This window comes from Hyperoodon ampullatus (assembly GCF_949752795.1).
Source record: "Hyperoodon ampullatus genome assembly, chromosome: 9".
Classification (NCBI taxonomy): domain Eukaryota; kingdom Metazoa; phylum Chordata; class Mammalia; order Artiodactyla; family Ziphiidae; genus Hyperoodon; species Hyperoodon ampullatus.
The window spans coordinates 11163032-11176981 of NC_136922.1; the positions used below are offsets into that span (position 1 = coordinate 11163032).

At 37.4% G+C, this 13950-nt stretch overlaps 1 protein-coding gene across 1 annotated transcript in view; it reads right to left on the reverse strand.

Moving 5' to 3' along the window:
- The window catches only part of FBXL13 (F-box and leucine rich repeat protein 13), a gene marked incomplete at both ends in the record, with an annotated part of 183443 nt that overhangs the window by 34663 nt on the left and 134830 nt on the right, over window positions 1-13950 (reverse strand). The window contains 3 exon segments of the mRNA XM_079711473.1: window positions 10321-10416; window positions 10420-10447; window positions 11341-11460. Of these exon segments, the coding sequence (XP_079567599.1) occupies window positions 10321-10416; window positions 10420-10447; window positions 11341-11460 (244 nt within the window).

Genomic DNA, 13950 nt, shown 5'->3' on the forward strand with positions numbered 1-13950 from the left:
ATTTTGAGTTTATTTTTGTGTACGGTGATAGGAAGTGTTCTAATTTCATTCCTTTACATGTAGCTGTCCAGTTTTCCCAGCACCACTTATTGAAGAGACTGTCTTTTCTCCATTGTATAACCTTGCCTCCTTTGTCAGAGATTAGTTGAACATAGGTTCGTGGGTTTATCTCTGGGCTTTCTATCCTATTCCTATTGATCTATATTTCTGTTTTTGTGTCAGTACCATATTGTCTTGATTACTGTAGCTTTGTATATAGTCTGAAGGCAGGGAGTCTGATTCCTCCAGCTCCGTTTTTTTCCCTCAAGACTGCTTTGGCTATTTGGGGTCTTTTGTGTCTCCATACAAATTTTAAGATTTTTTGTTCTAGTACTGTAAAAAATGCCATTGGTAACTTGATAGGGATTGCATTGAATCTGTAGATTACTTTGGGTAGTATAGTCATTTTCACAATATTGATTCTTCCAATCCAAGAACATGGTATATCTCTCCATCTGTTTGTATCATCTTTAATTTCTTTCATCAGTGTCTTATAGTTTTCTGCATACAGGTCTTTTGTCTCCTTAGGTAGGTTTATTCCTAGGTATTTTATTCTTTTTGTTGCAGTGGTAAATGGGAGTGTTTCCTTAATTTCTCTTTCATATTTTGCACCATTAGTGTATAGGAATTCAAGAGATTTCTGTGCATTAATTTTGTATCCTGCAACTTTACCAAATTCATTGATTAGCTCTAGTAGTTTTCTGGTGGCATCTTTAGGATTCTCTATGTATAGTATCATGTCATCTGCAAACAGTGACAGTTTTACTTCTTCTTTTCCAATTTGTATTCCTTTTATTTCTTTTTCTTCTCTGGTTGCTGTGGCTAGGACTTCCAAAACTATGTTGAATAATAGTGGTGAAAGTGGACATCCTTGTCTTGTTCCTGATCTTAGAGGAAATGCTTTCAGTTTTTCACCATTGAGAATGATGTTTGCTGTGGGTTTGTTGTATATGGCCTTTATTATGTTGAGGTAAGTTCCCTCTATGCCCACTTTCTGGAGAGTTTTTATCATAAATAGATGTTGAATTTTGTTGAAAGCTTTTTCTGCATCTATTGAGATGATCCTATGGTTTTTATTCTTCAGTTTGTTAATGTGGTGTATCACATTGATTGATTTGCATATATTGAAGAATCCTTGCATCCCTGGGATAAATCCCACTTGATCATGGTGTATGATCCTTTTAATGTGTTGTTGGATTCTGTTTGCTAGTATTTTGTTGAGGATTTTTGCATCTATATTCATGGGTGATATTGGTCTATAATTTTTTTTTTGTAGTATCTTTGTCTGGTTTTGGTATCAGGGTGATGGTGGCCTCATAGAATGAGTTTGGGGGTGTTCCTTCTGCGATTTTTTGGAAGAGTTTGAGAAGGATGGGTGTTAGCTCTTCTCTAAATGTTTGATAGAATTCACTTGTGAAGCCATCTGGTCCTGAACTTTTGTTTGTTGGAAGATTTTAAATCACAGTTTCAATTTCATTACTTGTGATTTGTCTGTTCATATTTTCTATTTCTTCCTGGTTCAGTCTTGGATGGTTATACCTTTCTAAGAATTTGTCCATTTCTTCCAGGTTGTCCATTTTATTGGCATAGAGTTGCTTGTAGTAGTCTCTTAGCATGCTTTGTATTTCTGTGGTGTCTGTTGTTACTTCTCCTTTTTCATTTCTAATTTTATTGATTTGAGTCCTCTCCCTCGTTTTCTTGATGAGTATGGCTAATGGTTTATCAATTTTGTTTATCTTCTCAAAGAACCAGCTTTTAGTTTTATTGATCTTTGCTCTTGTGTTCTTTTTTTCTATTTCATTTATTTATGCTCTGATCTTTATGATTTCTTTCCTTCTGCTAACTTTGGGTTTTGTTTGTTCCTCTTTCTCTAGTTCCTTTAGGTATAAGGTTAGATTGTTTATTTGAGATATTTGTTGTTTCTTGAGGTAGGCTTGTATTGCTATAAAATTCCCTCTTACAACTGCTTTTGCTGCATCCCATAGGTTTTGGATCGTTGTGTTTTCATTGTCATTTGTCTCTAGGTATTTTTTGGTTTTCTCCTTGATTTCTTCAGTGATCTCTTGGTTATTCAGTAATGTGCTGTTTAGCCTCCATGTGTTTATGTTTTTTATGTTTTTTTTCCCTGTAATTGATTTCTAATCTCATAGTGTTGTGGTCAGAAAAGATGCTTGATATGATTTCAATTTTCTTAAATTTACTGAGGCTTGATTTGTGACCCAAGATGTGATCTTTCTTGGAGAATGTTCCATGTGCACTTGAGAAGAAAGTGTAATCTGCTGTTTTGGGATGGAATGTCCTATAAATATCAATTAAATCTATCTGGTCTATTGTGTCATTTAAAGCTTGTGTTTCCTTATTAATTCTCTGTTTGGACAATCTGTCCATTGGTGTAAGTGAGGTGTTAAAGTCCCCCACTATTATTGTGTTACTGTCGATTTCCTCTTTTATAGCTGTTAGCAGTTACCTTATGTATTGAGGTGTTCCTATGCTGGGTGCATATATATTTATAATTGTTATATCTTTTCTTGGTTTGATCCCTTGATCATTGTGTAGTGTCCTTCCTTGTCTCTTGTAACATTCTTTATTTTAAAGTCTGTTTTATCTGATATGAGTATTGCTACTCCAGCTTTCTTTTGATTTCTATTTTGCAAGGAATATCTTTTTCCATCTCCTCACTTTCAGTCTGTATGTGTCCCTAGGTCTGAAGTAGGTCTCTTGTAGACAGCATATGTATGAGTCTTGTTTTTGTATGCATTCAGCGAGCCTGTGTCCTTTGGTTGGAGCATTTAATTCGTTCACTCTTAAGGTACTTATTGATATGTATGTTCCTATTACCATTTTCTTAATTGTTTGGGGTTTGTTTTTGTAGGTCCTTTTCTTCTCTTGTATTTCCCACTTAGAGAAGTTCCTTTAGCAATTGTTGTAGAGCTGGTTTGGTGGTGCTGAATTCTCTTAGCTTTTGCTTGCCTGTAAAGCTTTTGATTTCTCCATCGAATCTGAATGAGATCCTTGCCGGGTAGAGTAATCTTGGTTGTAGCTTCTTCCCTTTCCTCACTTTGAATATGTCATGCCACTCCCTTCTGGCTTGTAGAGTTTCTGGTGAGAAATCAGCTGTTAAGGTTATGGGAGTTCCCTTGTATGTTATTTGTCATTTTTCCGTTGCTGCTTTCAGTAATTTTTCTTTGTCTTTAATTTTTGCCAAATTGATTACTGTGTGTCTTGATGTGTTTCTCCTTGGGTTTAACCTGCCTTGGACTCTCTGCGCTTCCTGGACTTGGATGGCTATTTCCTTTCCCTGTTAGGGAAGTTTTCGACTTCCCTAACATGGGAAATATTTTCTCGGGTCTTTCTCTCTCTCTTCTCCTTCTGGGACACGTATAATGCGAATGTTCTTGTGTTTAATGTTGTCCCAGAGGTCTCTTAGGCTATCCTCATTTCTTTTCATTCTTTTTTCTTTATTCTGTTCCATGGCAGTGAATTCCACCATTCTGTCTTCCAGGTCACTTATCCATTCTTCTGCCTCAGTTATTCTGCTACTGATTCTTTCTAGTGTATTTTTCATTTCAGTTATTTTATTGTTCATCTCTGTGTTTTTTCTTTAAATCTTCTAGGTGTTTTTTCTTTAATTCTAGGTCTTTGTTAAACATTTCTTGCATCTGCTTGATCTTTGCCTCCATTCTTTTTCCGAGGTCCTGGATCATCTTCACTATCATTATTCTGAATTCTTTTTCTGGAAGGTTGCATATCTCCATTTCATTTAGTTGTTTTTCTGGGGTTTTGTCTTGTTCCTTCATCTGGTACATAGCCCTCTGCGTTTTCATCTTGTCTATCTTTCTGTGAATGTGGTTTTTGTTCCACAGGCTGCAGGATTGTAGTTCTTCTTGCTTCTGCTGTCTGCCCTCTGGTGGATGAGGCTATCTAAGAGGCTTGTGAGAGTGTGATTTTCTGATAATTACAGATAGCATGCCTAATGTTTAGTATTTATAAAATTACATCCAGAATATCTTAAAAGGCATTATCAGCTCATGTCAAGATGCTACAGCTATTGTCGGGAACATCAGGGATTACTTGCTTAGCATCTACCTACTCAAGCACAAGGATGGGAGGAGGAGCATCCCAAGCAGAAAGTACAATATGTATAAAGATCCTGAGGTAGGAGAGAATTTGGCTTGTTTGAGGAGCTTGAAAGTGGCAGTGGGGCTGGAGCAAAGAGAATGAGAGGATCAGGCACATGAAATGATATCAGAGGAGTTGGCAGGCATCTGTTTAATTAATGGTAAATGTTCTTTCAAATTTTGGTCTTTCTCCAATTTTATTTTTGTTTTGTTTTGGTTTTTTTATTAGTTTCTGCTTTGTAACAAAGTGAATCAGTTATACATATACATCTGTTCCCATATCCCTTCCCTGTTGCGTCTCCCTCCCTCCCACCCTCCCTATCCCACCCCTCCAGGTGGTCACAAAGCACCGAGCTGATCTCCCTGTGCTATGCGGCTGCTTCCCACTAGCTATCTACCTTACGTTTGGTACTGTATATATGTCCATGCCTCTCTCTCTCCCTCAACATTCCACACATGACTACACTCACTTGATTCTCTTACAACATTTTTCATCCTCTATCTTTAGTATCCTTCATGGATTCATCTTCTTCCCGTTCTTTAAATATTGATGTTCTATTGTGTTCTTCCTGGGTGCACATATCTCCTTACTCTCTACACTGTCTCTCAGGATCTTGGCCACATTCACACCTCCATGCTGATGACTCCTAAATCTGAGTCTTCCTTCAGGATCTCTCTCCCATGCCTTTGGCCTGAATATCCCACACACTCTAACTCAGTCTGATAAAACTGAGATCACCTTTCCCTCAAAACCTGTTACTTTTCCTACATTACCTAACGTTCTTTCAGGTAGGACTTCCATCTGCCCAAAGCCAGAGTTTGGAATCATTCTTACCCTCCCCCTCACCTCTAGGCTCTTATCTTCCACATCTAATCAGTCATCAAGTTCTTTCACTTTTACCTCCTAAGTAGTCTTGAATATGTTCTTTCCATACTACTTCTGTCCCCTGACCTAGTTTATGAACTCCTCATCTCTTTCTTTAACTACTGAAGTAACGCCCACTGGTCTCCCCTCCAGTCTGTCACCCAGAGAATAACCCAAATAATCTAAAATGGGAGGCTGACTCTGACTGTGGCTCCCCTTCTAGATGCTACTTCATCATCCATTGATTCAAGTCCAGGCTCCTTGGGGATAACATGATATTCCCTCAGTGACATCTCCTTTCACAGTATATTCTAGCAGTACTAAGCTACATAAAGTTCCTTGAACAAGCATGCATTTGCATGCTTCTATGTTAGACAGAGTTAATAGATCCTTTTCTCTGCTTCCTCTACCACTACACCATATTTACCACTTCCAAACTGAGCTGCAGGGAACAGATCTTAATCACATTTGGTGCCCTAGAGCCCAGCATTTGTTCCTTCTTTCAATGTGTATTTATCGAGTGTCTACTACCCCCAGGGTTCTGGGAAAACAGCAGTGAACAAAACAAAGTCTCAGCCTCATGGATCTCACATTCTAGTGAGGGGACTCCAGGAAATGGCCTACACAGTAGGCACTCATGGTGAAAACTTTTGAAAAATCAGGCAAATGAAAGAGTCTTCTTAAACTTCTGACTGAGCATACTGTCTGGAACATTGCTCTGACTCATTTTTCCTTTAAACAAGTATGGTGGTGACTAAAACAGTTTAAGCAACAGATTGAACTGCCCGAACTGTGGATCCTGTGGTCTTCAGCAAATGATAACTCTCCTAACTAGAGTAGAAAACATTTTCCTGTATACATGGAGATATAACCTTATATTCAAACAATCCTCTGGGGTAAGTAGAGAACAGATAACATCCCACTGAGTTAGACATTAAGAAAAAGTTATAGAAAATTAAAGAATTTTAAAGATAGCTTAAAATACCATCACATTAATAAGCTATTTCCTTCACTTACAAACCCTATCCTGTTTATATTGGAAGAGAAAAATTGATGTTTTTCCTCTTTCTGTAAAATATGCTTATTAGATAACTTCCTAAACAACTTTTATTCATGGATGATGTATGTAATACATTAGTCACTATTCTCCACAAAAGGAATGGCTGAAGACAATAAAATAATTATAAAAAATGTATAAAGTTTGAAATAACTGTGTTCTCTTCTTGGTTTCCCCCATTTAAATTAGCTCTCTCAATTGAACATCTTTTTGGATTTCTAAACATCTATAGTTTTGCCTTTGCTGATTAACTTCCTCATAAGTATCCATGATTTTCTGAACACAATGCCCCATCACCCACTGCCACCCTAGAGAGCTTTTCTACCTCCAAGGAGTAAATTTCACTGATTTCCCTGCTTATTTCCGGAGCTCTTAGACATCTCTATAAAGCTGTCTTGCACGTGACTCAAACTAAACATGCCTATTTTCCCAACCTGTAGCCAACCTGTTCCTCCCCCTATGGCAGGGACACAGCTCAGTAAAGGACACCGCCATCTATACAGATGCTCAAGCCAAAAATCTGGCATCATCCGTGATTCCCTCCCTCTCTTCCTTACCCCCATACCCCTTCTATCCCTAGCTCCCGTTGATTCTTTCTTCTAAATGTCCCTCAATCTGCTGTGCCAGCCCTACTACCATCTCCCTGGTTATAGCCCTAATATAGACCCTCATAATTTTTCACCTAGATTACTGCTTTATAATTGGTCACTAGTGCATCTATCATCCCCATGTCTATCCAGCCGATAGAGTGACCTTTTCAAACTGTCAGTCTGACTATGTTACTGTCTAATTGACAATACTGAATGTCCTTCCATTGCCAACAAGGCAGAGAACAAATTCCGCACTGTGGCTTCTGGGCCCCTTATGACCTGGCCCCCGCCTACCTCTCAAACATCATCTCTCACCACTCTCCTCCTAATCAAGCTATACCTAAATGTGCAGATTTCCTTGGTACGACCATACTTTCAACCCCTTTACCTTTGTGCGAGCTTTTTCTTTGGCTCACCACATACTCTTTCTCCTTCTCTCGTAAAAGATCTTCTCTGACTCTCTGAGCCAGGTTAAGTTTCCCATCTGTTTGTTTCCCACACCCATCATGTTTTGTAACCACTTGCCTCACACCTGTCTTCCACTAGAATGTAAGGGCTAGGAGGAGGGACCCTGTCTGTTTTGTTCATCCCAGTATCCCCAGCACCAAGCACAATGTAATTAGAGTAAATATTTGTTAACTAAGTAAGTAGTGTGATTGTAACTAAAAGCTCACTATTGAAAAGAATTGTGAGTGAACATAATTATTAGAAAACATAAATTGTTTTTTTCCCAAAGGCGTAAGTGGTCACATTTGATCTCTGGTGAATATCTGTAACATTCCAGAGTTTAAATCTTGAATGTTAAGTCTATAGTCATATTTGCACTTCATCAGACCTATAATCCAGGCTGGTGTTTAGCTGCCTGAGTTGACATCTGGGCTGACTCATTTTAATTTGACTGTTTGAGGTTAGCTTCCACAGCTGTCGTAGCACTATGTTGTCAATCATTTGACTTTTAGATCACAATTTAACTTACTTGGAGGAAGAAAACAACAGCCTTCAGTAGACTTATTTTTCAGTCTTTTAGCAGAAAACAACTAGCTTTCTTCTGCATAGGTGCTCTTTCAGATTGTGTGTATTCTTTACAAGAAAATTAAAACAGTGAATGGGACTTGAGGCTATATTCCTAAGTTTTTAACTTTTCCTCAGTTAAAAATTTTAATATGTGGTCTTCAAAAATAAAAACTGAGCTTTTTACAAATGCTAAAAACTAGGATAGAGCATCTAAGCCTACCTTCGTTAATTCAACAAATGTTCACCAGATACTTCAGGCTTGTGATGAGTGCTGTGGTGGAATTATATTTTGATGTACTTTGTAATGTGCTTTGATCCTTCTTGTTACCCTGTGACCCTTCAGACAACAGCCGGGCCTTCTACTTATATGTGTCGGGGAAGGGTTTTTACAGAACAACACAGGAGAAAAACATCCTAGACTTGTAGGCTTTAAATTCTAAACCCTGAAAGACTTGGAACATGACATTTTTAAAAACCATGTAATCAGTTGGAACATTTCTTCCACCCTCAGATTAGACAAAGAATCTATGCCAAGAGAAGAGACGGGGAGCAAAGAAGAGAAGAGGGGAGAGGAGAAGAGAAAGGAGAGAGGATAAGGGGGGGCCGGAGGGGAGGGTGGAGGAGGAAGAGGGGAAGGGAGAGCAGGGGGGAAGCAAAGGAATGAGGTGCTGGGATACAGGGCCTGTTGCAGACCTCCCTGGACTCTATCTGCTGATAGGTTTGGGGGTCTAAGAGTACATGAGAACTCATTCTACCTTTCCCTGGTATGGCTGTGCAGAGCAACAAGGCAGGAGAGTTTTCCTGCGCTCATCATTGTACCAGCTAAGATCTAATGAGGAAACTAAAAACAACTCTAATTTCAAACTGAGGAAATTTAATTGTGAAAGAGAATTGACGACCTAGGTGTTAGAGAACTGAGGAGCCTAGTGGAATAATGACAAATCTAGAGATTTAGCAGCAGGAAACCACTACCACCCCTATGCTGGAAGGACAGTGGGAAGCAATGGAGTTTATCAGAGCCCAGAGTCCGAGGTCACGAGGGAATCTAGAACCACAGCAGTTCTGACTAAAGGGACTAGATCACAAAAGACGTGCAGCTGATGGTAATAATGAAAGGAAAGGTGGAGGAAAACCCTGGCCTCTCCCTCCTTCTGACCCTCCCATTGTGCACAAATGCCTCGCAAGTACCAAACCCAACTGGAATCTAACTGACATGAATCGGCCATTCTGTAGGAGAGTGAGAAGGGTGAGGCATGGGTCTGAGGGCAAATACACCCAGATGTAACAGCAGGAAAATGTCTGCAGGGGATGTCTGGGATTGTGGACCTAAGAAGGGCCTCACAGAGTCCCCATGCCCCAGGATGACCCAGAGGGCTCCAGAGCAAGGGCCCCTATGACAAAGGAGCCTGAAGACTTGAAGGGGGGCTTGGAGCCAAGAAAGGGAAGACACATCAGGAATTTACCTGGAAGGAAACCAAATGGGCCCTCAGACATCTCACTGGATTCCACCTTGGACAAAAGACAGCATTGAGAAGACCAGGCTTGATTCCACCATGAGTTGACTCCATGTAACTGCCCTGAGCTCCCACTCTCATACTACATTTAGACAACACTCCAGGGAAGGAGAGAGGACATCACCTAGCAGGATGGAGGCTGAATCTAAATTCAGTCTTAGATAAAGAAAGGAAAGAACCTGAACCAATGAACAGACATCGTTATTTAAAAGAGCCCACTGAATATGTAGGGCAGGATGGACATATAACACAGGTATCAGTAATGCAGTGAGAAACAGAAACAGGTCGTGTTAAAGAATGCACTGTGGCTGGAGATGTACATAGAGAAGTTCCTGTACTTGCCTGTTAGGTAGGACTTCTCAGAGAAGGCCTCAGAGACAGGTGATATTTGATGAGCTTCAGGGATGAATAGGGATTTAGCAAGCAGATGGGGGAGAGATCCTCACCTCTGTTGTCTTCTTCTATCCCTCCCAATGCTCTGATTTTTAAGAGAAGCCAGTACATTCCTTATCTAACTAGAGTCCATTAAAGTCTTTCAGAAACATGACAGATCTCTGGGTTTATCTTCATTTTCATTAGTAAATGGGGCAGTGCTGGAATGATAGGATAGGTGTGACCTGTGTTTCAACTCTGACGGGTAGCAACAGCAGCTTGCAAGAAATGAGTTTCTTAAAATGTAGCCTCTTATAGATTTGTAGAGGCCATTTCTAGACTTCAGTTTTGAACTAAGGACTTGGATCTCAAGGCGCTCAGGTAGTCTTATAGAATGTACAATCCACAGGAAAAATATACCTAAGCCATCCAAAATATATCTCCACAATAACCAAATGTCTATAATTGAAACACGTTTCAGATCTATCACATAAAACTCTGATCTCTCAGGACTTTCCTCAAAATATTGTGTTTTGCCCATTTTTAAAGCAGAGAAACAAGACCATTGATTTACAAATAACCTCACCTATCACTATTCCAGAAACAATATTCCCAAACTTGCCCTTTATAATCCAATATTCTAAGAAATAAAAATAATTGTTGTTCTCTCCATTGTTTACACAATGGAAAATGATTATATTACAGAAAGCAATAGAAGTCATTGAATTGTTTGAACACTTTTTTTTTTTACCTCATTAGAGATGTCTATTCCAGAGAGATCTACTGATACCAAAGAAAAGATGTTTACAATAAATTCAACTCCTAGGTCAGTCAGATGTTCACAATTTCATAAACTCAAGTAGTTTAAATTAGAGCAGCTGAAAGAAAGTAGCATGAAGAGTTCATTTTAGCTTTTAATCACACTCAGTAGAAATTTCTTCATATTAAAAACTACTTGGGGAAAGCAAATGCTATTGAAACAAGAATTTTCCTTTTCTTGTCATAAAAGTAAGCTTAAAAGTGTAAATAATTGGGACTTCCCTGGCTGTCCAGTGGTTAGGACTCCACGCTTCCACTGCACGGGGCGTGGGTTCGATCCCTGGTCGGGAATTAAGATCCCACATGCCGTGGGCAACACGGCCAAGGGAAAAAAAAAAAGTGGAAATAATTGACATTACAAAGTTGAATGAAAGAGAGGTGGATTATTGTATAAAACATTCTGTGATTTCATTTCATATTGCAATTTCTAATAAGAAAAAATATATTACATGCATACAAAAACTATCATGTAAATACCACGGTGAATGACCACTGAAAGTGCAAAGTTAAATTTCTCACTTATCTTTACAAGTTTGTTACAAGAATTGTACTTAACCCCTTAGTGTACACAAGACCTTTTACAAGTAAACAGGATCAAGAATAAACCCACCAGCTAGAATATCCCTTGGGAAACACTGTAAAGGTTTACATAGAGATGATATCCTTGAAAAGTACAGAGAAGTCACCCAGGTATAGCTATTCATAACTTCATGAGTGATTCCATCTCAAACTTTCTCCAAGTTGAAATTTAATTAGAAACATCTTAGATATAGTCAAAAGATTAATTCATTCTATGACTCCGGTGTCTTATTTCGTTTCGCTGAATATTGGACCAGCTTCTGGGCATCCCTTATGTTTTCCAAATGGCTTCAAAAGTCTGTCTCTGATCTGTCCTATTAACAAATATACAATTACTAATAACATGATGTAAAATATTATTGTTTTATCATACCGCACTGATAGTTTTGCAATGGAGGCATCACCCAGGTGGATACAGTTACTTAAATTTAGCTCTCTTGTCTTTGTGCTTGCAGGACCATCAAGAAACTGCTTTAGTCCCATGTCACCAATTCTGTAGGAAAGAATAAGAAAACCTCTACATGTGATTTTATGTATAAATATGTAGAATACTATTAAAATAATAGTTACTATACCCAATACATTCCAAAACAGCAAGGTGATATCTATATCTGGTATTTTGCCAACATTTGTAAACCAAATTTGATTATATAGCTTTTATTTTAATAGAAAATATATAAATGATAATAATGGGAGAAATATTACTAAAAATGCTATTCCTATTCATTTGTTCATTTAATTAGGTGGCCTAATTATTAATAAAACAGATAGCCTATAAGGTTTCTTCCCTGGGGTTAAAATGTGATCATATTAAACAGTGCCTGATGCAATCTGCAAAAGAAAAAGACAAAAACTTAGGATAGGGAGAACCAAGCCTAACAGTCAAACTACTGTCAAAATCTTGGAGGAATTTCCACTAAGTACAAGTCAACTTAGCTGGACTGGAAACCTAATAAGTTACCTAAAGGTCCTTTCTTTCTGAAGCAGAGAAAATCTGATGCTATAAGAAGGTCTTGACCTCAGTCTTCCTATACTGTCCTTAATCATAGACACCTATGTGTCAGTGCCATCCCTTCCACCCCTCCCATGTAAGTCCACATTTATAAATGATTCTCTGGATTATAGTCAACCAGAAACACATTTATAATAAAATGACAACAAAAACAAAGAAAATTGTGCAGTGGTATTAGGTAAAGGTAAATAAAATTAACACAGGGGTGATAATTTTACATAGAGATAGAATACTATACTAGTAAAAATATTAAACAAGACTAGCAGGGTAATTTTACATTGATTAGGTATCACCCCAATGAAGATAATATGGTTGGGTATAGAATTTGGGGATCATATTCTTTACTGCCATGAAACTGCGTACAGTGAAATGGTGTAATGATGCAACAATTTAAAATATATATATGTGTGTGTGTGTGTGTGTGATCAAAAAAATCAGACTATCCATAGAAATTAACACAACATTGTAAATCAACTATACTTCAATAAAATAATTTTTTTAAAAAATCAGGGTGGTTAAGACTCCATGCTTCCAATGCAGGGGGCACTGGTTCGATCCCTGGTTGGGGAACTAAGATCCCACATGCTGTGCAGTGCAGCCAAAAAAACCCAAAAAACAACCCCCCCCAAAAAAAAACCCCTAAAAAATCAGACTGGCCTTGGATTTCTCCTCTGCAACAGAAATACCAAACATATAAATGTATATATATTACATAACAATATAAACAATATTAATAAAAATATCAATTATAAATATATTTTCTGTTACAGAAGAGAAATCCAAGGCCAGTCTGGCTTCTTTTTTTTTTTTTGGTAATTTTAGTGATGAACTTTTATGCAACATATAATATAGCATAAATCCAAAATGAAAGAAAAATAAAAATTCAAAAAGAACATAATTAAGATATAATTTTGTATTAGACTTAGCTTTTGACAAACAAAAAAAGGGCCTAAAGTTTAAGTAATATAATTAATGTAATTTAAGTTCCATGGACTATTCATATATATTCAACATGATAAACAACATAACCATCATCTTTTTCACCAGCATTACCCCTAAATAAAGATCCCAAAAGACAGAAGTTGTGCAGGCTGTATTTTTATACCATGATATCATAAAATGAAAAATAAGTAACAATGATAATTGGATATAAACTACATGGATATCTGAATACATTTTTAATAAATAATTCTTGGGTAAAGAGAAAATCAGATAAGTATTATAAAACTATATATCTTTCCAAAATTTATATATTTAACATAAGTTCAATTAATATCTCAATAGGATTTTTTCTGAAATATGACAAAATTATTCTAAAGTTCACTTGAAAGAATAAACTGGCAAAAATATCTAATAACTTAAAAGAAGACTACTAACAAAGAGAGTCTCATTCTATTAGATATTAAAACATATTATAAAGCAGTAATAATAATAAAGGGTAACATTTCTTGAGTGCTTATTATGTGCCAGACACTATTCTAAGTACATTACATGAATTAACTTATTTGATCCTCACAACAATCCTGAGTATATACTCTTTATTTTCCCCATTTTACAGATAAAGTACTGTGCAAGATTAGACAGAAAACAGATAAATGAATGGAACAGAAAAGATAGCCTGAAAACAGACATTTATATACTAACACACACACACACACATATACTGACATGTGTATGTGTATATATATGGATGTGTATATATAGATGTATATATACATTTATATGATAATCCTGGAGGCATAAAAGTCAGTAGAAAAGGACTTTTCAGGTAATGGTCCAAGTTAATGGGTTAATGCAGTTAATCCTAAACCTGGCTGTGCATCAGAAGCACCCATGTTGTTTTTTTAAAAATATATAAGCTAGTGTTCCATCCCTAGATATTCAGATTCAGTAGCTCTGGGGTAGGGCTTGGGCATATGTAGTTTTATTCAGCTCTTCAGGTGATTCTGCTGCCCTGGAATTTTCACTTTT